Source organism: Vidua macroura, chromosome 7 (assembly GCF_024509145.1).
Source record: "Vidua macroura isolate BioBank_ID:100142 chromosome 7, ASM2450914v1, whole genome shotgun sequence".
Classification (NCBI taxonomy): Eukaryota; Metazoa; Chordata; class Aves; order Passeriformes; family Viduidae; genus Vidua; species Vidua macroura.
The window spans coordinates 25,244,808-25,268,274 of record NC_071577.1 but is presented as its reverse complement, the minus strand read 5'-3'; the positions used below and the strand labels follow the sequence as shown (position 1 = coordinate 25,268,274).

The 23,467-nt window shown below is 58.4% G+C and overlaps 1 protein-coding gene across 1 annotated transcript; it reads left to right on the top strand.

Annotated features, from left to right (window-relative positions):
* The first annotated feature begins 8,843 nt into the window (after nucleotides 1-8,843).
* On the top strand, nucleotides 8,844-21,310 carry WNT6 (Wnt family member 6). The gene is made up of 4 exons (XM_053982130.1): nucleotides 8,844-8,996; nucleotides 16,964-17,184; nucleotides 20,076-20,377; nucleotides 20,636-21,310. Exons 1-4 carry the CDS (start codon nucleotides 8,920-8,922, stop codon nucleotides 21,095-21,097), a joined length of 1,062 nt encoding a protein of 353 aa, XP_053838105.1. The 5' UTR covers nucleotides 8,844-8,919; the 3' UTR covers nucleotides 21,098-21,310.
* The last annotated feature ends 2,157 nt before the right edge of the window (nucleotides 21,311-23,467 follow it).

The following is a 23,467-nucleotide window of genomic DNA, read 5'->3' as shown; positions in this document are numbered from 1 at the left end:
CACGGGACGGGGCGGGGCGGGGAGGCACCGAGGGTGGTGGGGGGCGGCACCGGGGGCGGTGCGGGGGGCGGCGCGGGGGCGGCGACCGGGCACCGGCACCGGGGAGTGAGCATCGCTCACTGGGTACCGCGCACCGGGGATGGAGAATCGCGCACCGGTGCGTTGCGCAACGGCTACTGGCCCCGGCTGCTGCGCTCTGGATGCGTGGTACCGGCTGCTGCTCAGCGGGCACCGGGCACGGGGCAGTCCATAGCATGCGCCTTGTGCCGGCTGCGGCACACCTTCTACCGGGCCGTGGAGACCGGCTGCAGCGTGCTACGTACTCGGTACAGCACACTGGCTACCATGAGCCGTACACCAAATACTGGACACTGGTGACTGCTCAGCAGCATCACACACCAGGCACCGGGTGCTGGGTACTGGGATTGGCACCAACGGTACCCAGTGCCATGTAGCAGGTACTGGGTGCCAGGTGTTGTGCATGGTGGAACTATGCACAAGGCAGCTGGCAGCCAGCATGGCATGGCACGGCAGGTACAATGGAGCCTGTGGCACCAAGTGCTGTATCCTGGGCATTGCACATAGGCAGTGGGTGCTAGGCATTGTGCACCAGGCACGGGCACGAGGACTGGGCACAGCACCAGCCAGGTCACAACATGTGCCAGCACTGGCATTGCACTGTGGCACTGGGTACCACATCCCAGACCCTGCACACCTTGCATCAGGTCCAGGTTCACCACTGGGCCTGCTCTTTAGGTCTGCTTGCCCTCCTGGACTGAGCCCTCCTGCCCTGCTTCTGTTCCCTGCCTGTCACCCCCCTGTGTCTGCCTTGTCCCACAGCAGTGCAGGATCGTGCTGTGGGGAGCTGGGTCCAAACTGTCTCAGGCCCTCTCTCAACACTTCCTCCAGGCACTGCCAGCCATGGATGGCAACAAACTGGAGGGAGGTTTGGTATGTTTTCATGCCAGGGAGAGAACGGTACCAGCTCCTGCCTCAAACCGGTGTATTGGTGCAGACCAAGCTGTCCAGCCTATGAGCAGGACCCTGCTGGAGTGTCTGGGACCATGCATGAAGGACATGTCTGCTCTGGCCAGCCTGGGACAGTGGGGCATGCAGTACTCTGTCCAGGTGTCACTCCAGGGGTGTCCAGCACCGTGTCTCTGGGACACCAGTGCTGATCATTAACCCCTCTTATCGGGCATTGAGTACAAGGTCCTGGACAGAGAGTCTATGTGAGGCTGGGCAGGTATCTGAGAGCCCCATGAGTGGATGTTCTTGCCCTCAGTCGTATCTCACCAGGGCAGTGGGAGTGTCCCGCGCTGGGCTCCAGGCTGATGCTTTGTGTGCTCCCTGCCAGCGGGGCTGGGACTGGGATGCAGGACACGGGCACCCCCGTGCTTGTAGACACCCCTGAGGCACCCCAGGCTGGGACAGCAAAGAACTAGCGCCTGCTGCCATCTCATGGCTGCTCACAGCCAGCTCTGTCTCTTGCCCTGCCTCGGCCGGGTTCAGAGCCGGTGCAGCAGGAGAGCCCCACCCCGAGGACTTCTGTGAGCTTCCCAGCCTGGGAAACTGAGACCTTGTAGCTCTCACTCCCCCTGGCAGAGGATGTCTTGGCCTCTCCCAGCCTGCTGTAACTGTGCTTCCCCTTGCCGGGCAGTGGAACCCTGTGACCTCTTTCAGTTTAAAACAATTGCCTCTTGCAAAAAGAGTGAAAATGACAGTTCCTGTTAAAAGGTCTCTCTTCATCTTTCTTATAAACCCGTTTATATATTGAAAGGTTGCAATAAGATGTTCCTGAGCCTTCTCCAGATTGAATAACAAAAATCTCTCAGCCTATCTTCACGGGAGAGGTGCTCCAACCCCCTGATAATTTTGTAGCCTTGTCTGACTTGTCTGAACTTGCTCCAACAGGTTCATGCCTCTCGCACTGAGGACCCCAGTGCTGCTCTACTCCAAGTGGGCTCTTACAAGTGTGGAGCGGAGCAGGAGCAACCATCTTCCCTGCCCTGCTGAGCAGTCTTCTTATTTTCCAGTCTCAGACGTGATCTGCAAGTGCACATTGTCAGCTCATTTACTGTTTTTGATCCACCAGTGCCCCTGACTCCTTCTCTGCAGGGCAGCTCTCCATCCATCCATCCATCCATCCATCCATCCATCCATCCATCCATCCATCCCTCAGGCAAAACTGGTACTAGGGTCGCCCCGACCTGTGTTCAGGACCTCGCACTCGGCCTTGTGGAAGGGCAGATTGTACCACAGCAGCGACTCCCCAGGCCGGTTCCCGGTGCCCCGCAACCTGCTCGAGACACGGAGCGGGGCACCGTTATCCCGGCTACTTCCCGCTCCTGCCGCTAGGCTGTGCTCCCCGTCCTCGGACGGCAGGAGCGGCGACGGGGACCGGCCGGGGGCTCCGCCGGGGCCACTGCCAGGGTTGTGGGGGAGGCCGTGCTGAAGGGGGCCGGGAGGGTTGGGTGAATCAGTCCCTCTCAGAGTCGCCCGGCGGGGACTTCCGAAGGGAACAGGCTGAGCCATGACCCATCCGCGGCCGGAGGATGCCGCGTGGAGCCGGGGATACCGCAGCTCCCGGAAGGTCCCCCAGTGCGGAGCCAGTCCAGCTTGGCGACAAGCGCAGCAGAGGCGGGAGAGCAAATGCTGTCTTCAGCCGTGGGGATGTGGAGCTGAGGGTGGCGGGTCACATCCTGTGTGTCGCTTTGCCCCAGGGATGCTGTGACTGTACTCATCCCACAGACCCGTTGTCAGGTCCAACCTCATCTCACTGGTGGGACTTGTGGGTGCAGATACAGGTACTGTGGGACCCCCTGCCTCTCTGTCCCTCAACCATTCACCACACGCTGCTTATGGAGGGTCCTGGCTGCTGGTCCTCCTCAGAGGGAGGGACAGCTCCTTTATGTGACTTGTGCAGTGTCACCCAGGAGCTGGAAATCTTTCCCAGAGTTGCATCCACTGACCCCGATTTGCTCTCTCACAGATGGGTGGGAGGAAGTGGGGTGTCCCAGGGGAGGGCATCCCTTGAATCATCCCCGGGAAAGCCCAGGCTGTGAGAAGGCTGATCCTGGGTCCTGAGGACTGTAAACAGCCCAGAGCACTGAACTGGAGATAGCCTGTTACAACAACTGTGTGTCACCACACTGTCACTGCCTGAGTCATGAGCCATGCTGGGGCCAGTGGGGCTGCAAAGGGGGACATGGGGAGATCAAGAGGAACATGGACAGACATCAGGTCTGGAGACAGCTGCTCTTCTCTAACACAAAAACTTCAAGTGGGACCCTCTTGGCCCTCTCCCAAAGGTCCCTTTCCCCTCCTTTCCCTCTGTCTGACCCCTCAGACCTGGGCAGAGGCCTGGGGGCAGCTTTTAAGCTTTTAAACAAGGGGCAGATCAACCAGCATGATGGTGTGTCCCCCACAACCACCATGGAGGGCTCAGCACTTGGCAGAAGGCTCTGATCCAGGCTCCCCCTGCTTTGTGCCCCATGGGACCCTGGTGGGCCAGGACCTTTCCCTGAGGACGTGAGAGTGGGATGCCGGAGAGAACCCGGGGCTGGCATGCTGTTATCACAGGAGACGGGAGGCAGCCCCAGGCTGCTCTCAAGTGGTCCTGGCTGATTAGTGACTTCAAGTGCCTATGGAGTTATTCTAAGTCAAGTAGGAGCAAAAGGAGCCGACCTGAGACCAGTGCCGGGCTTTCCTGGAGTTTCCCACATCACCTCTGCTCCCTGCCAAACTCTCCAAGACGGGGAGGTGTCTCCTCTTTTCCATCTGCTCTCCCTGTCCCTTACTCCTCCTGCAAAAGGCTATTTGCTCCAGCCTAAAGCAAACCTGATTTTATCTCCTGACTCCAGTTCCCTTGGCTGTGGGCCATGGTCGATGCCTCCCACGCAGAAGTTGTGAAGCCCATTCGGGGACCCGTGCACAGAGCGGGCTGTGTATGCTGCCACATGACATCATGTTTACAGCCCGCGGGGGCCCAAGGACAACAGCATTGCTTGCAGCCCAGATATGCGTGTCCTTCCCATGGATGGACAGATGGATGTGTGGGGAGCTGGAATGAGCGGGACTAGCCACAGACCCATGCCTCCCTGAAGAGGGGTGGTTTCAGCTTTGTTGCTCTGCAAGTTTCCTTGGCCTCAGTTTCCTCTTTGGCCAGCGGAGAGTGGATTCTGTGCTAGCAGTGAGGGTGCACTGCTGCAGCAGCACAAGGTCGGGCCCTCAAATTGTTGTGCAGCGAGAATGGCAAACTTTCTCCCCATGGGACGTGGATGTTCCCTTCTCTCCCAGGACAGATGCTGTGTGAAACTTAGGTTGTTTGGAAAGAGCAACAACATCCAGAGTTACATGGGCTCACTAAAGGGTGCTGCTAGGGCCATCCTTTCTTCTGTCCATCTATCCACATCTATCTATCCATCCATCCATCCATCCATCCATCCATCCATCCATCCACCCACCCATCCATCCATCCATCCATCCATCCATCCATCCATCCATCCATCCATCTCCCGGGTGTCAGTGCCCAAGGGATGACCAACCCTCCCTGAGGGTATGGTGTGTGCTCACAGGTGCGTGCACATGTATGTGTAGGTCGTGCTGGCCATGCAAAGTGCTGTGGGTCATGACGTCCCAAGCTATGTCCAGCCATGGGGCAGGGCCAAGAGTGCTGGCCAGGGGGAGGGGGACTTGTCTAATTTAAGAATGGGCCCTACAGCTGCTGTCAGCACCGGGCGGCTGTCATCTGGGGACAGGTCCTCATCAGCTCTGCTTGCTGTCCGCCAGCCTGACATGAAAGGGCTCTGCACCCCGATAAGGCCCCAGACACTTGGTCCCAGAGGTGGGCAGCACTGTGGCCAGTCCTGGGGGACCCCGAGGAGTAAGTTCTAGCATGGCTGTCCCCAAATTCACTGTCACTTCAGCACCAGGTGGCTTGTGTGTTTGCATCAGTTGGGAGCTCAGCCCTGGGGGCCACCTTCCACTTTGAGCACTGGATCATGCCCTGTGTCATCACCATTTCCCACTGGTGACATAACCCCAGGGAGGGCACCATCCTCATCATCCCCCTGGCTGCCACAGGCCTGTCTGCTGGCTGCTACTCCACACTGGAGTCCCCCGACTGTGAGCAGCCATGGATGGGGACCGTGTTGTTTTAATAAGATCATTCTCCTCCTGCCGTGAGGTCGCAACCTGGGCTTATGACATCACAGTGCGCTGCCATGGAAATGCCAGGATGTCACAAACACAGCTCGATGACCTCACTGCAGGAGCAGGAGATGAGGCCAACGTGGGTTTGATTGCCAATGTCCTCAGGAATAAAGGAGGGGAGGGACGCTGGGAAAGTATGCGGCCGCTGAGTGCTGGGGTGTTTGGGTTGGAAATCGCCACGCTTTCCCCACAGCGGGAAAGGCCCATTACTTCCTCCCCTGTCCGCTCCCTCCCAGCAGCCAGATCCCCCCCCCCGCCAGCCTTGTGGCTGTCGGGTAGGAGGGCTGTTGGAGCGGGGCACCCCCATCCACACCCTTGGAGATGCATGGCTGGGAATGAGAGACAGAGCTCAGCACAGTATCAGGGCACCAGCCTAGAGGCAGAGGGAGTTCAGTGGGGAGTGCAGGATGGGCCACTCAGGGGATGCTTTGTCTCACAAGCAGGCTGGGGATCGCTGGGGATGCTGTCACAAGAGGCAGAGTGGGTCGGAGTCTTGGGGAGGTCTCCTCTTCCCCAAGAGGACTTCAAAGCCACGCTGCTATATGGGAATGATTCTCCAACACAGCACCTTCAAAACTGGACCTCAAAGCACCTCTTGGCCTGGCCCAGCCACCCAATAACTGTTCCCTCCCCAGCCCATAACCAACAACTTCTCCTGGGGACCAACCCCTCTGTCCCATCACCCCTACCACAGCTGAGTTCTCTGTCCTCCACAGACCTTGCCCCTGGGAAAAACATGGCTGGTTGGGGGGGCACCCATCCCCCCACCTCTCTGCTGCAGGGGTGCAGGGGTGTCTGCTCTCCCCCTGCATCCTCCATCATTAATTTCCATCAGTGGCCAAGTGGGGCCAGGGCTGCCTGGGGGTGGCCGAGGAACACGGCGCTTTCCCCTGATAGCAAAAATAAATACATTAAAATTCTTGCAGGAGGCAGAAGAATGCGGGACGGCAGGAAAAAATTGTTTTATAATTTGTAATAACACAAAAGCTGGGGGGGGGGAGTGAGCTGCAAGAGGCAAGGAAAGGCAAAGACAAAGGATCAGCTGCAATGGTGGAGGCTGCTTCAGAGTGGCAGTGGCATCCCTGTCACCCTGGATTAGTATGACCACTGTCACCTTGTCCCCTGAAGTACGTGTGCCTTTGGGTCTTATTGCAGAAGGGGAGGCAGCAAGAAAACCACTGGAGCTGAGCAAACAGGCAACCACTCCCTACCTGCTTAAGCAGGTCTCAGCATCTTTGTGCCTCAGTTTCTCCTTGCTAAAGGAGATTTTTTATGCAGCTGTGAGAAAAGCTGTGAAATGGGGGCAAACTCCTGGCATACACCCCATTCCAGTTCTTCTGATCCAGACCCAAGGCAAGGAGCCCACCTTTGTCCACTCTGCCCCACCAGCCCCTCAAAGGGGGTTTTGCCATAGGACCCAGGCAATGGGGCCAGTTCCCATAAGTGTGCTGAGGGCATCGCAGCCCCCCCAGCCCCCTCCAGCCTCACGCAGAGCTGACATGATAAAGCGAGTTGCTGAGCACCAGCCGCACCTGCTCACCGAGACGGCACCCCCCCTCCCCTCTTCGGGGCAAAATCAAAGGGATTTTTCTGCCCTTAGGAAATCAGATAAAGGCTTCTCACCTGCCCCGCGCTGCCTTTGCGAGGAGGCCAGGCGCTAGGGGCGGAGGGACAACAGGCACTTTCAACACACCGGCAGATGAGCCGTGCGTCGCAGTGAGCTCTGCCGGCAGGGGCTGGGCCCCTGGGTACAGTGTCAGCCTCGCCCGGCCACAGCAGGGATGCCCCCTCTCCCCGAGCTACTCGTTGCAGACTATCCCCCTGGATTAGAGGTGACGGGGTCCCTGTAGGACAGCTAGCATGGAGACTGGTGGGTGAAGGCAAAAGGCAACATGGTGCAGCAGCCCAGATGCAGTGCTCAGCTCAGGGACTGAGTCCGTGTCCCTTTGTCCCCATGTCCCCATGCTGTAGCCAGGGCAGCTTAGTCCTTGTCACCATGCTAAGGGTGCAGACCAGGAGCCCATTTCCTGTGTGGGAGGGCAGAGAAAGAGCAGGTGTGAATCCTCCAGAGGTGGTGGGAGTCTCTTACCTCCTGTGCCCAGGAGGGAGAGAATTGTGCCAAGCTGCAGATAAAGCCTGAGTCATTCATCACCGAATGCTGTTAGCAGGGAGCAGACATGCCCAGGTGAAGGGATGAAACCGCTGGTGATCAAGGCAAGGGGAACAGTTATGGGCAAGCCAGGGTGTTGAGATGGGCAGGGTATGGGAGGCCATGAAGGGGACAGAGCACAAATAGCTGCTGGAGGAAGGGGTGATCTCACCAGCAGCGAGAGTGCTCTGCTTTGCTCATCATGGGTGGAAGACAGTTCCTTTTCCCTTGGGCTAACCCAGTGGGCTGACTGTTTGCTCAGTGGAGCTGGGTACAGAGATCAGGTGAGACACCCCCAGGGTAGATCCTCTCCCAGGATCCATGACCTAGATGCTGCAGGGCTGGGAGCTGCATCGCCAACCTCTGCTGGGAGTCATAAATGATACAAGAGGAATCAGAGATGCAGAGAACTGGACTGAGCACTGGAAAACCATTCCTGAGGCTCTGTGGGGAGAATTGGTGTGGCAGGCTATGGGCTCCTCCTGTCCCCAGCTGCACAGCCCTTGTGTGGCCCCCTGCTACTTTCTGGGCATTTCAGCTTCCTCCTGCCCCAGGCAGCTCCTGCTGCTCCTCCTGTTATGATCTGGTGCTGGGGACTGTGTCCGTTCTGGGTCCCGGCTGCACCTGAAATGAAATCACTGTAAACAAGATGTCCCTCACCACACTCTTCTCCTGGTTCTCCTTGCTCCTAGGGCTGGCTCGATCATTCTACGTGTCCCTGTGCCTCAGGCGTGTCTCTCCAGAGTGTTGGAGCTAAGTGTTGGGAGATGCTTGTGAGGGGTCACTCCTCCAGCTTTCCCAGGCAGGACAGACTGGACTGAGGACAGGCAGGATTATGGAGCCAGGGTTCTGCCAGGAGAGCCCAGTCAGGGACACGGGCCAGGCAGGGCTGTGCTGGGGGCAGCACAGGGACGCCAGGTTTGGGCAAGGCCATGACAGGGGTGTCAGGGTCGGGCAAGAGTGTGACAGGAAGGTTTCGGGGACACCTCGAGGCCAGGTCGGGTTTGACAGGGCTGCGGCAGGACCCCGAGTGGAGCCGGGCAGGGCTGTGCCAAGCAGGTCCGCAGCAGGTTCCGGGGCTTCGGGGGCAGGGCTGTGCCAGTCAGATCCGCAAAAAGGGCTGAACATTCAAACGCAGCGGCGGGACAGACAGGCTGCGGCCACGGTCCTCTACCGGTGGGTGCCTGTCCCCACATCGTGTCCGTGGCTCTGCGCTGGGAACGGAGCCTGGCACCCGGGAGTCCCCCCGCCCGGCCCGCCCTGTCCGTCCCCCGGGCTCCGGTTTCCCTGTCGGAGCAGATGCTTTCGCAGCCCCGTCCCTCCTCCTTCTCCGGAGCAGCCTCCGCGCCGCGCTCCAGCCGCCCGGAGGTGCCTGCCCAGCCCAGCCCAACCCAGCCCGGCCCGGACGGCCCCGCCGGCCGCGTTGCCTGCCCGGCCCGGCCCGGCGGAGGGAGACAGCGGGCACCCACCCGCCGGGGCCCCGGCCGGACCTCGGGGTGCCCGGCTCCCGGCCAGTGGCGTGGAGCGAGTTCGACGCTTTCCTCAGTCCTGGCAGGATGCTGCCTTCCTCCCGGACCCAGCTGGGGCTCTTCTTCATCCTTCTCTGCCCCGCTAACATCATCGGGCTCTGGTGGTGAGTAGGACATCCCGGGGGTGGGGGTGGGGGGGGGGGGGGAAGCAGGAGGGCGCGCAGGGTGTCTCGATCTCCGGGGGTGGTCCCCCCCCCGGCTTGGGGACAAAAGAGTCCCCTACGCTCAGGCACCACTTGGGTTGGAATTGCTGCTCACTGGCTGTTCTGATCCAGACCGGGGCACCCACATACTGTCAGGGTTTGGGCACACAAGTGTGTTGGAGGCAGCAAGCTGGGGGATCCCCAGGAGTATAGGGTGCACAGGTCCTGTGGTGAGAGTTGCACTTTGCCTCCCCGCACCCCCAGCCCACTGCCTGGGAGACTTGTATGCCTGAGGGGTGGGCAAGGGGGCTTAGTGGCTTCCAGACCCCTTCAATAAGTCAAATTTAATTAAAAAGCCTTAGGGTCCCTACAGTGTCCCCTCTGAATGGTGGCCTGGACACAGCAGGGACAAAACCCCTATTTGTAATGGTGCCCTCATCAAAGGCAGAGACGGTGCCTTGCAGGATACCAGAGGGGGTGGGGGATTCATTACAGGCACAGAACTGGGACCCAGCCTTGGAAAGCCCAGGTATCTGTCGAAACATGAACTATTTAAATCTATTAAGAATTTCACCCAGCCTGTCTTTATCCGGTTTTAAGTGCTTAGATTCCAGCTCCCCGGCGTGCTGTCCGGGCTATCATTCATTATCTGAGGCTATTCGTCTCCACATTGTCACACTCTTTTGACCCCTAAAATAAAGCTCTCCATAAGCCTTTCCCCTCATGGTCCCCTGCCTGCCCACCAGTGATTTATTCCACATCTCCATTCCCTTTGCTAGCCCTGGCTCCAGGGCTGCACTGGGGGCCTTTGTGAGTATAAATGGTGCTGTTACAGTCAGTTGTACATCAGCTGAGAGTTCGTCCCTGGAGCCCAAGTGCTGTGTTTATTGCCAGGCAAGGGTTTAGCATGGGGCTGAGAGAGACTTGCCTTGGGTTTTTTTGCTAGAAAAGGGGAGACTGAGGTAGGGCAAGCCCTGGCCAAGGCAGGGTGCTTGTGGAGGGTCTCCATGCTCTGTACCACCCACCTCAGGGTAGCTGTGCCATTGCAGGGCATATGCCCTCCTGCTGCCTGAGACCTGCTGTTTTTCCCTGGCTAATTCTCAGACACACATGCAGCTATCCCTTCAGCTGTCCATGCTTTCTCTGCCCCATCCTCATCAATATCTCCAAGTTCATGCCCTGTGCTCCAGCCTTGAGGACATCTGCCCATGACTGGAGCAGGTAAAGGTGAAGCAGGGGCAGGCCAACAGCACCAGCCAGGGCAGGGTGTGGGGTACTGGTGCCCCTTGCCCAGGTGCTCAGAACTGCATCTCACCATGGAGTCTGGGTCCTGCTGGTGCCATGTGTGCACAGGCAGCAGTGACTTCAGGAGATTAGCAGGATTTGGCAGGGGAGGGCAAGGGGTCAAACTTGTTTTTTCTTCTTTTAAAAAAGAAGAAAAAAAGGAACCTTTATTTTAAGAATAATAACTCAGCTGCCTGAGGCATGGCGAATGCACTGGGCAGTGGAGTGGCTTCAGGGGGATCACCAGCTCACACTCTGCTTCACTCTGGAGCCAGCGAGCTGGGAAGAGGTGGTGGGTGGATGAGGCCACCAGAACCACCAAATGGACGTGCCAGGCTTCCCGGGACAGGGCATAGGAGCAGCTGGGTAATTCATGAACTGCTTCTCTCAGAGTTTGGTGTTTTGGCCCCTGGCTGAGATCATCTCAGGGAGCCCTTCCTGTGTGGAGTGGAGGAGTCTGGGCACTCATGACAGGCATCTTCCCATGTGCCTGCTCCTGCTACTGGTCCCTCTCCCAGGTGTGGGTAGCACTGGTGTCTGTGGATTTTGCTGTTGGTGGGGAGGGGTTCAGGGGAGCAGCTGTGTGTTGTGCCAGAGCTCTTGGAAGCCCCAGGACTGGTGGCATTGACAGAACTGTTCCTTGCTGTCACTGTCACTAATGCATAGGGACTTTGGTGGCACACCTTTGTGTGTGCATCAATGGGCACTTGTGGGTGCTTAGCCAAGGGGGCATTTTCCCCTGGCCAAGAAAGAAATATCTTTACAACTTCCCCATCCCACCCCTGAGTACATCATCTGTGTGCCCATTTAAGCCAGCTTTTTCCCCCACTGACGACCCAGTTTGTGAGAGAGGTGTGGTGGGCTGTAGCTGGGCTGGATCTCAAGAGGCACAGTCGCAGCCCAGGCAAGCAGCCGGGCCTGGCCACACACAGGTGGTGCCCATTGGGATCCTAACACATGGTTGCATCCACAGAAAAAGATTTCGGTATGATGTACAAGCACTGACATCCTGCTAGTGACATTGTAGCCTGAGAAAGAGCATCCTCATTGTGTTAGGATGTCCCCAGAGAGTCACTGAAGACACAGACCTTTCCATGGCAAAAGGGAGCAGGCTGTGGTCAGTGCCAATGGAAGATATGTCACTCACGTGCTGCACTTGATTAGTGCCAAGCTGCAGGGAGTAGGCTCTCCTTGCTCCCATAGGCTCTGTAAATCCTCTTTCTTCTTCCTCCCCTATTCTTTACAGATTTCTTGCTCAGCTCCTTGTGCAACAGTGATTTCTCCCTGAGCAGGACATGTAGGGACTGCCTGGGGCTCCTGGGCTGGCCCAGAGGCTGCAGAGATACAGAGCAGGCAAACTTAGTGTCTGAGGAGCCCCAGGCGGGTTCAGGGCAGGATTTCAGCCAAGCCGGTTTGCAGTGGGGCTGTGCCTGCAGGAGCGCAGAGGCACTCTGGGGATGGGGGCAAGCAAAACCAGCTTCCCTGGTGCCTGTTGGCTGTCCATGGGTATGGCTGAGAGCAGCTGGGAGACGGCAGAGAAAGCAAGGGAGAAAATCACCCCAGCTGAAATGTGCTTTGCTCCAGCTGTGGGTCTGAGGGAGCCCAGAGGGATGGACACCTGCCCTCCATCCCCTTCCCATCCATGTACAAGGGCAGTGCACCTCCAGCTTTTCTTCAGAGGTGCTCAGAGAGGACCTCTCCCACCAGCCCCTGTGGCTGTAGCCTTGCTTGAGGGAGTCCTAGTCCCACATCCCTCAAGCCACACACCCTGTGTGACCACCCAACAGTGGTCTCTCCTCTTTCCCAGCCCTGACCAGCACCCACCCTGCAAGGCTAGAGCCTGTAAGGGCAGGCTGCTGGGCTGGAGGGCCCTGCCTGCCTGCCTTGGGGTGAACCTTGTGAGTCACCCCCTGGGCTTGCTGACCCACAGTTGCTAGCCCACAGCACCCAACAGACTGGGCTGCCCAGCCTTCCCTGGAATGCCTTCTCCCCTGGAGCAGCACCATATGGGCAGAAATGAATCTCCCAGTGAGAGAGCCCCTGCCTGATGCCATCTCCCTGTGCCCTTGCTGGGGCAGCTGCTGACTTGCTGTGTTTTTTGAAGTGACAATGTTTCTCTTGCACCCTTTGAGATGACTACTGACTCCAGCATTGGGCTACTTGTTTTCTTCCACAAAGGCAGCTGAACTTTCCCCAGTGCCATCCCTTGTCCCTGCTCCTGGTCACATCCACTCTCCCGTGGTGACACCCAGGCTCCCTGGCCATGCCCTACACATGCCCCCAACTGGAGGATTTTTCTGGCCTTTGCATCAGAACCTTGAGCACTTCAAACACCCCTCGTGCAGGAGGGTCCTGGGCAGACTCTGACATCTGCTCAGGCTTTGCAGGGTCCTCCCACAACAAGTGGGCATGAACTAGCCAAGCCCTCATGCTACCCCAGCTCCAGCCTCTGTCAGCACCCAGAAGAAGGACTCAGTGACCACGAGTGGGTGGACTTCTTTCTTCTTATCCCAGCCCTGCCAGGGTTTGGACATGGCTTCAAGACCACCACCTCTGCAGGTGAATGCTCCCTCCATCCCCCCAATACCTGCAGCACAAGTTTGGGCAGCTCCTGTTCACGGCAGCCTGGCCTCAGCATGACCCTGCAGCTAGCAGGTCCATGGGTTGATGCAATGCCATGCCAAAGCCTCTATCCTTTAGGCAGCTTCCCAGCTGTTTGCATGCTGTCCTTGCCAAGGAGATGTTAGGAGGAGGGAAGGAAATGGGGGTCCCCCTTCTCTTCCCAACCCATGGCATTTCCTGCTCCCTCAGTGCCCCGGGGGCTGCTCGGCAGCCAAGCCCTGGCTGTGCTCCCCAGGGCAGTGACTTGCTGCTTACTCACCACACCTTCCTGGGCCTCCTGCTCTGTTTCCACACCCAGCTGCCCGCTTAGTGGCAGCACCCACGCATGGCCCCAGGTGAGGGGCTGAGTGCCTGCCACATGCCTGCATGGGCTGTAGGAAAGCTGGATGGGTAAAAATTCATCTGTGGATCCCCCTTGCACTGTTTGCACCACTTGGAAAGAGACGGGCTCCCTTTGGGTTTGACTTGTAGGCTGTCACGCAGTGTGACATCGTTGTGTGGCGTGAGGTGGCCTATGTCCCCAGGGATGGATGTCTGTTCTCCAGGGCTGTCATCCTGCAGTTCTTACCTCTCCAGGTGGGCTCAGAGTGATGACCTGGGTACCCTAGTACTGTGCTTTGCCCTGCTGAAGGCTTCCAGAGGCTGGGATAGAGACCTGTATGAAGCAAGCCACAGCCTTACTACCCTAGAGCAGAGTCCCCTTGTCCCACAGGAGTGTCCAGGCAGCAATACTCAATGGGTGCAGGCTTGTCAGAACCCACATGGATCTGGCATGGCCCAAGCACTGCTCTCCCGCAGGTGTGACTTTTGAAAGCTGACTATCCTCCTTCTCATTCACTCAGCCTCATTCCCTCGGCTTCCTGCAAACCAGGACCCCACTGGGTCCCCTCCATAACGGTCTGCTGGCAGAGGCCAGAAGTCCTGCTCCACATCATCCCCATGCCCAAGGAGAAGATGGTGACTTGGTCCAGCTCTTTGGTCCATGATTTTGTCTGGGAATGAGACTGGGACGTACTGGAAGCTCCATGACCGTGAGCTGAGCTGGGAAAAAATGGTGACTATGGCTCTTAGGAACCCCCGTCTCTGTTGCAGCAGGCACAGCATCCAGAGCACAGGGGTTGCATCAGAAGCCCTGGTGACTCCTGTTTGACGTGCATCACTGGGACTGGGCAGCCTAAGGGGTGACAGCAGCAGGTGGGCAGTGGTTTGCAGCCCCTTTTCTGTGCCTCAGTCTCCCCTTTCAGCAATGGGGGTTGTTTCCCTTACACAGGGATGCTGGGAGGTTGGATAGTGGGGCTCATCATCCCACTGGCTTTCAGGACAAGCCAGAGCCTCCCAGCAGCAGTTCTGGCAGCCAGCAAAGGGCACCAGGGGCAGGTGGCAGGGATGCTGCTGTACTGCTGAGCCTGGCTGGGGGCTCCCAGGCAGGAGGTGGCAGGGGGCCGGGGTGCCCCAGGCAAGTTCCGGGGAGCCGGGCTGGCGACCCTGTTCCTTCACCAGGGCAGGGGGAGGAGTGCCCGGCAGCAGAGGTGGGGCACCTTAATTGTAGATGCGGGAGGCCTTGGAGCGGGACAAGCTCAGGCAGATCTGGGCCCTGCACCGGAGCCCTTGCCAAAGTGGTAGCAGTTTGGCAGCATTTTTCTTGCCCTTGTCTCCCCCCCATTCTCCCCCCCCCCCCAAACCCTCCAAAGCAAAACAGCTCTTGGGCTCCCGGCAGCCTCCCTGTGCCAGAAAGTGGAGCCCAGCGGAAATTAATATCGCTTTGGACTTAGGCAGCCTACCCCACGCCTCGTCGGCATGGACAGAAAGCTCCTGCACTCTCCGCCAGCCTTGCTGCCGCCTGGACCATGGGTGGGGACCCCCGCGGTGCCGGTGAGCCGCCCATCACCCCCCAGACCCGCGGGGCTGAGCTCTTCTTCCTGGCCTGATCCAGCGGGCTGGGGTGAGCCACAGTTCAGTATTTGATCTGACGGCCCCGGGGGGCTGGCGCATCGTTTTTATATGAGTACAAAGAGTCGTCTCTTAATGAAAGTCCCATCTCGGCTCCCCCTCTTCCCCACTCCACCGGTGGAGGCAGCCAAACCTCCGCCATCCTGCTGTAGATGTTGGGAGCCCGTGGTCACAAAGGACAGCAAGCTTGGAGACCAACATGGAGGCTTGGATCCCTGTATGCTCATCATGGGATGGGTCTGGACAGATTTTCTGGTCATTTTCCACCTGGGCCTCAGTTTCCCCATCTATGGAGGACCTGTGGCAGGCAAGCTCTGCGATGCTTCCCTAGCTGCCCCATCCCTTTGCAGAGGTCCATGTGAATAATGCAGCAAAGGGAAACTGAGCTGCTGGGAGCAAAGGGAGATGGGTTCTCCCCAGCAGAAGTGTGGGCTTGCCTCAGTTTCCCTGCTGGAAGTTCCCTTTCCAGGCTATGTCTCTCAGTTGAGCTGTTTAACCTTTAAACCTCCAGCCAAAGTATAAGGGCTCCTTTTCCAGGCTATGCGAGAGGGCACGTCCTCTCCAAGCCCAGCTGGGGTCTGGTAGGCAGGAGATCCAGGCAGCTGGGGAGCTGACATGAATCAGGGGGATCCTGGCAGCTTTGAGCTTCAAACAAGGGGCTTGGAGGGGGTTTGCACTGGGGACAGGATTGCAAGCAGAGTACTGCAGCCTGGTGTCCCACACACAGCCCCCCAGCTGCACAAGAGTGAAAAGGAAACCCAGAACACAGTTAAACACTGAGATTCAGCTTGTGATTTTCGAGCCCCTGGGGCTTGGCCAGACTATAAAGCTCTGGGTTTGGAAGCTGTGCAGCTGATGCTCTCCAGTGAGCGGGGCTGAAGGCAGCACAGGCCGCCCAAGCACTGCTCCCCAGGGAATCCCAGGGAATGTAACCTCCCAATCATCAGGCATGTCCTGATCCTGGGGTATGCTGGGTCCAGCCCTGAGGTTCTGTGGGCATCCATGACCATAAAAGTCATGTTGTTGAGCAGGATGAGCTCTGAGCCCACAGGAGCAGTGCTGGAGGCAAGGGTGGGCTGAGTTTAGGGTGTGCTAAATTCGTGTGGCCCATGGCTCCGGAGCTGCCCGTGGCAGAGCTGGAGCATTGCCCATGCCAGCACGAGGCAGGGTGCCGGCAGGCTGTGCAGCTGCGCGAGCTGTGCCGTGGAGGGCACTCCGGGCAAAATGTGTGGGGAAAGTACAGGAGTTTCTGTAGCCGATGGCACACCAGGGAGCACAGGGTTGTGCTCAGACTTTGCCCTCAGGGCCAGGGAGTCAGGCACCTCACTCCAGCTGTGCTGGCAAGGAGGAACTGCCTCTGACGTGGGCCCAGCCAAGACTTGCCCTCCCTCACTGGCATTGGCAAAGCTGGCAATGCCACCTGCATCCCTCCCTTGCAGTCCCGCACCCGCCTACGGCTCCGTTCCCTGGAGTCAGTGCCTGGATTTGGGGAGATAAGTACAGGATCCTGGCCAGCAGCCGAGGGGCTTTATCAGAGACAAGGTCACTCAACTAGTCTCCCACAGGGTAAAGTAGCGAGAACCCGTGGAGAGGGGGAGACACACCAAGAATGCTGGCTGGGCTCCTTGTTGTGTCCACAGCTCTGGGAGACACAGCTGCATCGGGCATCAGTCACATGGCAATGCCAGGGCTGGGTTAGGTCAGTGCCAGCTCCAAAGAGCAGATGCTGAGTAGCACAGTATTTCTGCCACCTCTGTTGGGGACACCACCATCACCCCCTAGATGTCCCCAAGGATGTAGAGTGGTATGTGCCAACATCATCCTATAGCCTGTCCCACAGTAGGAGATCCCCCCCATTCCCCAGTGGATGGACAGGGCAAGGTATTGCCTATAGTCCTACCCCCACTGCATATGTCTCTCTGTCCCCTTGTCACCCAGGCTCAGCATGGAGCTGGCACTGCCCTGCAGCCTTGCTCCATGCCTGTGGGTAGGTCTGGTCATGTCCCATCCACACCCTGGTCTCTCCTGGGCTTGGGTGCTGGTTTTGCTCTGCTCGCTGTCCCCTCCTGCAGGGCAGTGGGGAGCCCCCTGGTCATGGACCCCAACAGCATCTGCCGCAAGACGAAGCGGCTGGCGGGGAAGCAGGCAGAGCTGTGCCAGCTGGAGCCAGAGATTGTGCAGGAGGTGGCCAAGGGCACCAAGCTGGGCGTCCGGGAGTGCCAGTACCAATTCCGCTTCCGCCGCTGGAACTGCACCAGCCACAGCAAGTACTTCGGCAAGATCCTGCAGCAGGGTAAGGCCAGTGCTTCCTCAGCTTCCCATTTCCCAAAAAGACCCCAGCCTGGTGAAGAACCTCCTCGGGACTCCTGGAGCAGAGTCTTGGCGTGCACAGCTGTGTGTGTGTGTGTGTGTGTGTGTGTGCGCACATGTAGGGGGTTGCTCAGTGCTCCCTGGTGCAGTCACGCTGAGGTTTTACTGCCGGGACATGTCTCCCAGTGTTGTAATGAAGCAATTACCAATGCTCCCAGACAGTGCAGGGCTTCATGAAGCCCAAGAATGCACCCTCGTCTGGCAGTGATTTACTGCTCCCCCAGGACCCCAGGGTGTGCTGTGGGAAGGGGCCCGGCTGGGAGGCAGTGTGCAGCCGTTGGGAGCTGCCTCTCACCCCATGGGTGCCCTTCACATCCCTCCTCCTGGCCTTGCAGGGAGTGGAGGAGAGGAGTGTTTGTCTCCTGTCCCTGTCCCTGTCCCTGTCCCTGGATGGGCACCCTGATGTCACCCTGAGGAACAGGGCTGGGTGGCAGGAAGGTATGTGCAGGTCTCAGTGGATACAGCGATCCAAGCCAGGCCCAGCTGCATCAAAATCAGAGCAGGGGCAGAGCAAGAGGACACCCATGAGTGTGTAAGGGATGGGAAAGCCTTGCCACATTCCTCAGGGAGAGTAGCTGGGAGTGGATGGTGCTCCAAGCAAGAGGGGTTGATTGAAACACCTTGGGCTGGTAGGATCACTTAGTGTGAGGTGAGTTCAGTCCTGCCCCTCTTCCCATGCTGATCCCTGTGCTATGGCAGATGAAGATGCTGGAGCAAACCTCAGACTCCTCAGTCATCACATTTGTTGGTGCATGGCCAGCCCATGGCAAAGTGGATAAGTCCATGGGTCATGCAGGGGGGTCAAGGTGGCATCCCTGGGGGATTGGAGAGGGTGGGGTGCCCTGGGCACCCAACTGACTGCAGATATTAGTGGGGGTCAGAGCTGAAGCCTCGAGGGAGGCCCATGGGAGGGGGATAGGCTCAGATTTGCAGTTATGGGTTCCCCCCAACACAGGGAGATGTATTCAGTCAAGAGGCAGTGAGTCAGGGCACATGGGGGACTTTCCTGCCTCTGGAGTCACCTATTTTCACCATAAACTGGCAGTGATGCAGGTGGGATCTGTGCCAGGCAGGGATCTGCTCTGGAAGTGGGGTGGTGCCAGAATGCAGGGCCAGACCAGGTGGTGAGTGAAAGGTACTGGCAGATGAGCTGCTGGGTACCCAGGAACAGCTTGTGTTGGAGGAGACACAGGCACATCAAGCATGGGGATGGCTGAAGGAGCCACCACATTGGTCCAGCCTCACTGCTGGGGTGGTAGAGATAACCAGTATCGTAGGGACAGTGGTGAGTGTGAGTCCCTGGCACTCTGAGGACATGAGGCATTCCAGCTAGAGGAGTGGAGTTCCCCCAGGTAACAAGGCGGGTGTCAGAAGCCCTCAGAGGTGCCAGCAGGCACCAGCCTCCCTGTAAGCCTGCAGGGACTGCACAAAGTATCTCAGCATTTTGGGGGTTCCTAGCTCCATCACATGAACACTTTCCATCCAATATCCTTTTCTATCCAAGGATGCCGCAAAGCTCTCATTCCTGGCCATAGCCTCCCTGGCACAGTCATGGCTGTTCCCTCTTCCCTTGCTGCCACCTGTGCCAGGTGTGGCATGCCAGGGCAGGCTTGCTTGGGGGCAGCTACGTGTCTGGAGGAACTGTCAGAGGAGCAGCATCCCCCCAGGGCCCGGCTGGCAGGGTGGCATGGGGACCTCTGCCAGCTTTGGGCTGCCTGCTGAGAGTTCAGCCAGCCCCAGGTAGGAGCAGATAGGTGGTCAGGTGGCTTGCAGGGGCAGGAGGACCTGGGGAGGGGGTGGTACCCCCTTGGTGGCACTGCCAGAAAGGCACGGGTGTGCCCAGTTCCTGCTAACACCAGGTGCTGTGTGGGCTTTTGGAGGAGCTGCTCATGGAAGTGATGCCCTGGTATCCCTCTTCCTGCAGCCTCCCCAAGTCAGAATACTGAAGATGGAGGGATGGGACACCCCCCAAAACCCACCTTCCCCTCCCTCCCCAGGAATCCCCTGCAGGCCACCACCCTGGGCCAGCCCTGCCCTGGCATTTGGGTGGGCAGGAGCTGGGCTGGCATGGAGCAGGGGGAGCAGGAGCCCCCCGAGCAGGGCGCCGCACCCCTGCTGCCAGAATCCCCCGCTGGCTGCGGCTGCGAGCGGCAGGTCCGGGCAGGGGAAAGATGCTTGGAATTCGTGTCCCGGAGCAGAGAGAGACAGGAGCAAATACTACTAATAAATAATCCTGCAGGGTGGAGGCTGTGCCGGTGGAGAGAGGGGGGCAGGCAGCTCCTCATGGCAAAGAGGGTAGTGGTGGGAGAGCAGACAGCACAGCTTCATCACTGCTGCCCTGCAGGGGGTGAGTGGCACCCTTGGTATCCCTCACAGTGTTTGTTTCCAGGTGCCAGTTTGGAGCTGGGGTTGGGATTTTTACTGCATGGAGGGATATTGCAGGGTAGTGTGAGGAAGCTGTGGGAACCACCTGGTCATGTGGGACCACCCTCTGCTCTCTGAGCTTCCCTCTTTCCCATGGGGGAGCACCCAGACTTTCCAGAAGAGGTGGGAGATTTGTTGCCTCTCCACAGCTGAGTGCAGGAACACTGGCAGGGCCTGACCATCCCCCAGAGTTTTCAAATCTGCTTGCAAGATGCATCTCCTGCTCCAGGCAGCCCGTTCCAGGGTGGGTGCATCACCCAAGGAGCAGCACCGAACACATATGAAGAGGGAGAATGGGGAGTCTGAGCCCCTGGGATGTCAGCCAGGGGGTGGTGGTGCTTTGCTTGCTGGAGCTGACTCCACATCCCAGCCCTGTCCGTTCTCCTGCAGATATCCGTGAAACAGCCTTCGTGTACGCCATCACGGCGGCTGGAGTGAGCCACGCCATCACGCAGGCCTGCAGCATGGGCGAGCTGCTGCAGTGTGGCTGTGAGCTGACACGGAGCCGGGCCCCCCCCTCGCCCACAGCGGGGCCAGGCACAGAGGGCACTGCCTGGGAGTGGGGGGGCTGTGGAGATGATGTGCAGTTTGGCTACGAGAAATCCCAGCAGTTCATGGATGCCAAGAACAAGAAAGGCAAAAATGACATCCGAGCTCTTATCGACCTGCACAACAATGAAGCCGGGCGCTTGGTAAGGCACTGCACTACCTGTCCCCTGCACCCTTTGTGCCTCTGCCCAGCCCTCCACCTTCAGTGTCCCCAAGCCAGGTACCCACACCAGCTTTGGCTGAAATATCACCCAATATCTTTTGGGCATCCTTTGCAGAATAACTCTCCACCCCCAGCCCCTCCCCCAGGCCAGGGCAGCACCAAGCGGCAGGGTTTTGCCTGGGGGTGCTGGGCAGCGAGAGAGGGACCCCAGGGCTGAGCATCGCTGTCTCTTCCTCAGGCGGTGCGCAGCTACATGAGGACAGAATGCAAATGCCACGGGCTGTCGGGCTCCTGCACCCTGCGGACCTGCTGGAGGAAGATGCCCCATTTCCGCGAGGTGGGGGATCGCCTGCTTGAGCGCTTCAATGGGGCTTTCAAGGTGATGGGAGGCAACGACGGGAAAACCCTCATCCCTGTGGGTGACAACATCAAGCCTCCCGATAAACAGGACCTCATCTACTCAGCCGACTCACCTGATTTCTGCTCGGCTAATCGTAAGACAGGCTCGCTGGGTACCAGGGGCCGTGTCTGCAACAGCACAGCCATGGACACAAGTGGCTGCGACCTGCTGTGCTGCGGGAGAGGGCACCGGGACGAGACGGTGGTGCTGGAGGAGAACTGCCTTTGCCGCTTCCACTGGTGCTGTGTGGTGCAGTGCCGCAAGTGCTCCGTCCGTCAGGAGCTCAGCCTCTGCATCTGACAGCCTGGGGTCAGGCGAGGACAATTTGGGAGGCCACCTCCAGGCTCACAAGGTTCCCCTGGGACAGAGACAGGTGGAGCCAGTGGCAGGGTCAGCGTGGGTGAGCTCAGCTCTGCGCTCTTGGGAGTCCTGGCTTCCCCAGAGGGCAGCATGGGGCTGCCTGGCATCCCCCAAGGTCCCCGTGGCACAGAGCTTCCACTAATAAAGCTATTTAAAGCCGTATGCCACAGCGCTTCCTGGGGAGGGCTGAGAAGCGCTGACCACCGTACTGGAATGGGATTAGCCAGAGAGCTGCCTTGCCCCAGCTGTGAGTCCCAATCAGTCACACTCCTGCCAGCCCCTAGCCCTGCTGGGACCTGTGGGTGAAGTCCAGCTCATTTTTTATCTGCTCTCTGTTTTTCTCTGTGGTTGTCAAGCCTGGAGATGTGTGTGGATGGGTGCGAGTACTCTCCTGCCCTGCTCTGCTGCTTCCAGTGCGTGAGTGCTTTCCTCCCATCACCCAGAGCTGTCATTGCTTGGGGTGCCAGTTTGTGTCCCGCCACCATCTGACCTGGGATGTTTGCAGTCCGTGGTGCTTCCACTCATGCCTCATGCCAGAGGCACACCTAGCTGCCCTAGCACTATGCTCTTGTGCTCTGACTTCCTTGAAGGGAACTTGTATTCTTTTCACTCCAGCCATGGTCACTGCAGTCCCCGCTGCAGAGTCTGGCACACAGAAGCCCTTGACAGCACTGGCACTGTTGGCTTGGTGGCATGCAAGGCATTCACTTGGCATGCCATGGGCCACGTGCAACCCCACCTGGATGGCAGGGTGCCAGGCATGTATGTCTTTATAACCTGATCAGCCTGTGCCCCTCATGGACAAACACAGGCTGAGGAGCAGCGTGCCTGACTGCCCAGCAAGGCAAGCTGCCAAGCCTCTGTTCCAGGGGCTCCAGGAATCTCTGAGGGGGTCCCTCCCATGCTGCAAGGAGCCCTCAGGAACTGGTTTCTCCAGGGTTACTCAGCATAGGGGTTTAGGTAACTGCAGAGTGGAATGTGTGTGTGCAGTGCCTGCTCAGCTGGCAATGCCCCATTGGGCTGAGGACCCCCAGAGGGATGTCAGAAGGGTCAGAGCCTGGGCAGAGAGATCCACACTCCTGTGCCCACCCTCCACATTGCAGCGGTGGTGGACACTGGGGGCTTTCCTGTGTGACCCTCTTCAAGAGAGCTCTAAGCTGAGGTAGCTGAGGCGGGCAATGCCCCACGTGCTGGGTACTGCCAGGCAGGGTAAAAGCAGAGCTCACAGTGCTGGGCAGACTGCAAGGCAAGGGAAGCAGCATGGCGTGCTGGAGATGCCCACCAGTGTGTCCTTCCTCGCCTGCCCCACCCCAGGCAGCCAGCAGGGAAGGGCAGGAGAAGCAGGGTGCTGGTGAACCATTAACTTGGCCCAGCAATCACTGGGGAGGAAGTCTCTAAGTCTGTTAGCTTCAGCTTTGCAGTTGGAATGTCCCTTCTGACTTGGCCACAGTGGTGCTGGGAGAAGACACAGTGCAGAGGTAACTCATGGATGTGCAGAGGAATTACCCCACTAGTACAGACTGTGTGCTTCCTCTCCACATTTTGGCACACAGGGCTCCTGGGAACTCCTGTCCCCACGCTCACCCACAGGAACACATCGGTGTGTGTGAGCAGAGAAGGGTGGGTGCTGGTGAAGGTACCTGTGCATGCAAGCAGCTTGGTGTGTGTGCATGCACAGGTAGCATGTTTATGCTTGTTCATGGCCATACGTGAGCATGTGAGCTTGTATAACCCATCACTGTGTGTGAGCCCCTCGTGGGTGTGTAAATAAGTTGGCCTGTGTATTTTCCTGCATCTCTATGAATACACAGCAAATTGCCAGTGTGTGTGTGTCAGTGACACTGTTGCCACGTGTGCCTGTGTGAGAGTATGTTTGCGTGTCATATTATGTCTCCTCAGTTGTGTCTGGGACAGGGAGGATGTATGTGGGTGCAAAATGGTCCTCCAGGAAGGGAGCTGGAGAGTTGCAGGAGCTGTGTGCTGGAAGATGTGTGGAGCTGTTCTGTAGGCTCTGCAGGTCCCTCTGAATTGGATGCACTTGAGCACACCCCATGGCCTGGACTGCCTGTCAGGAGAGATCAGTTCAGGCAGGTCCTATGAAACTTTAGGTCACCCCTGCTGTCCTCTGGAACCATAGCAGAGACCACCTATAGAGGGATTCTGAAACTCTCTGTGAGATGTTCAGAGTCTGAGCTCCAGCCTTCAGCAAATTCCTTCTTTGGATTCTGCCTCAGCTCCCCCACAATGGGCTTCTTTCGTGCTCTGGGCTGCATGGACATGGCTCTGGACATGTGGCAATGGATAAACCCC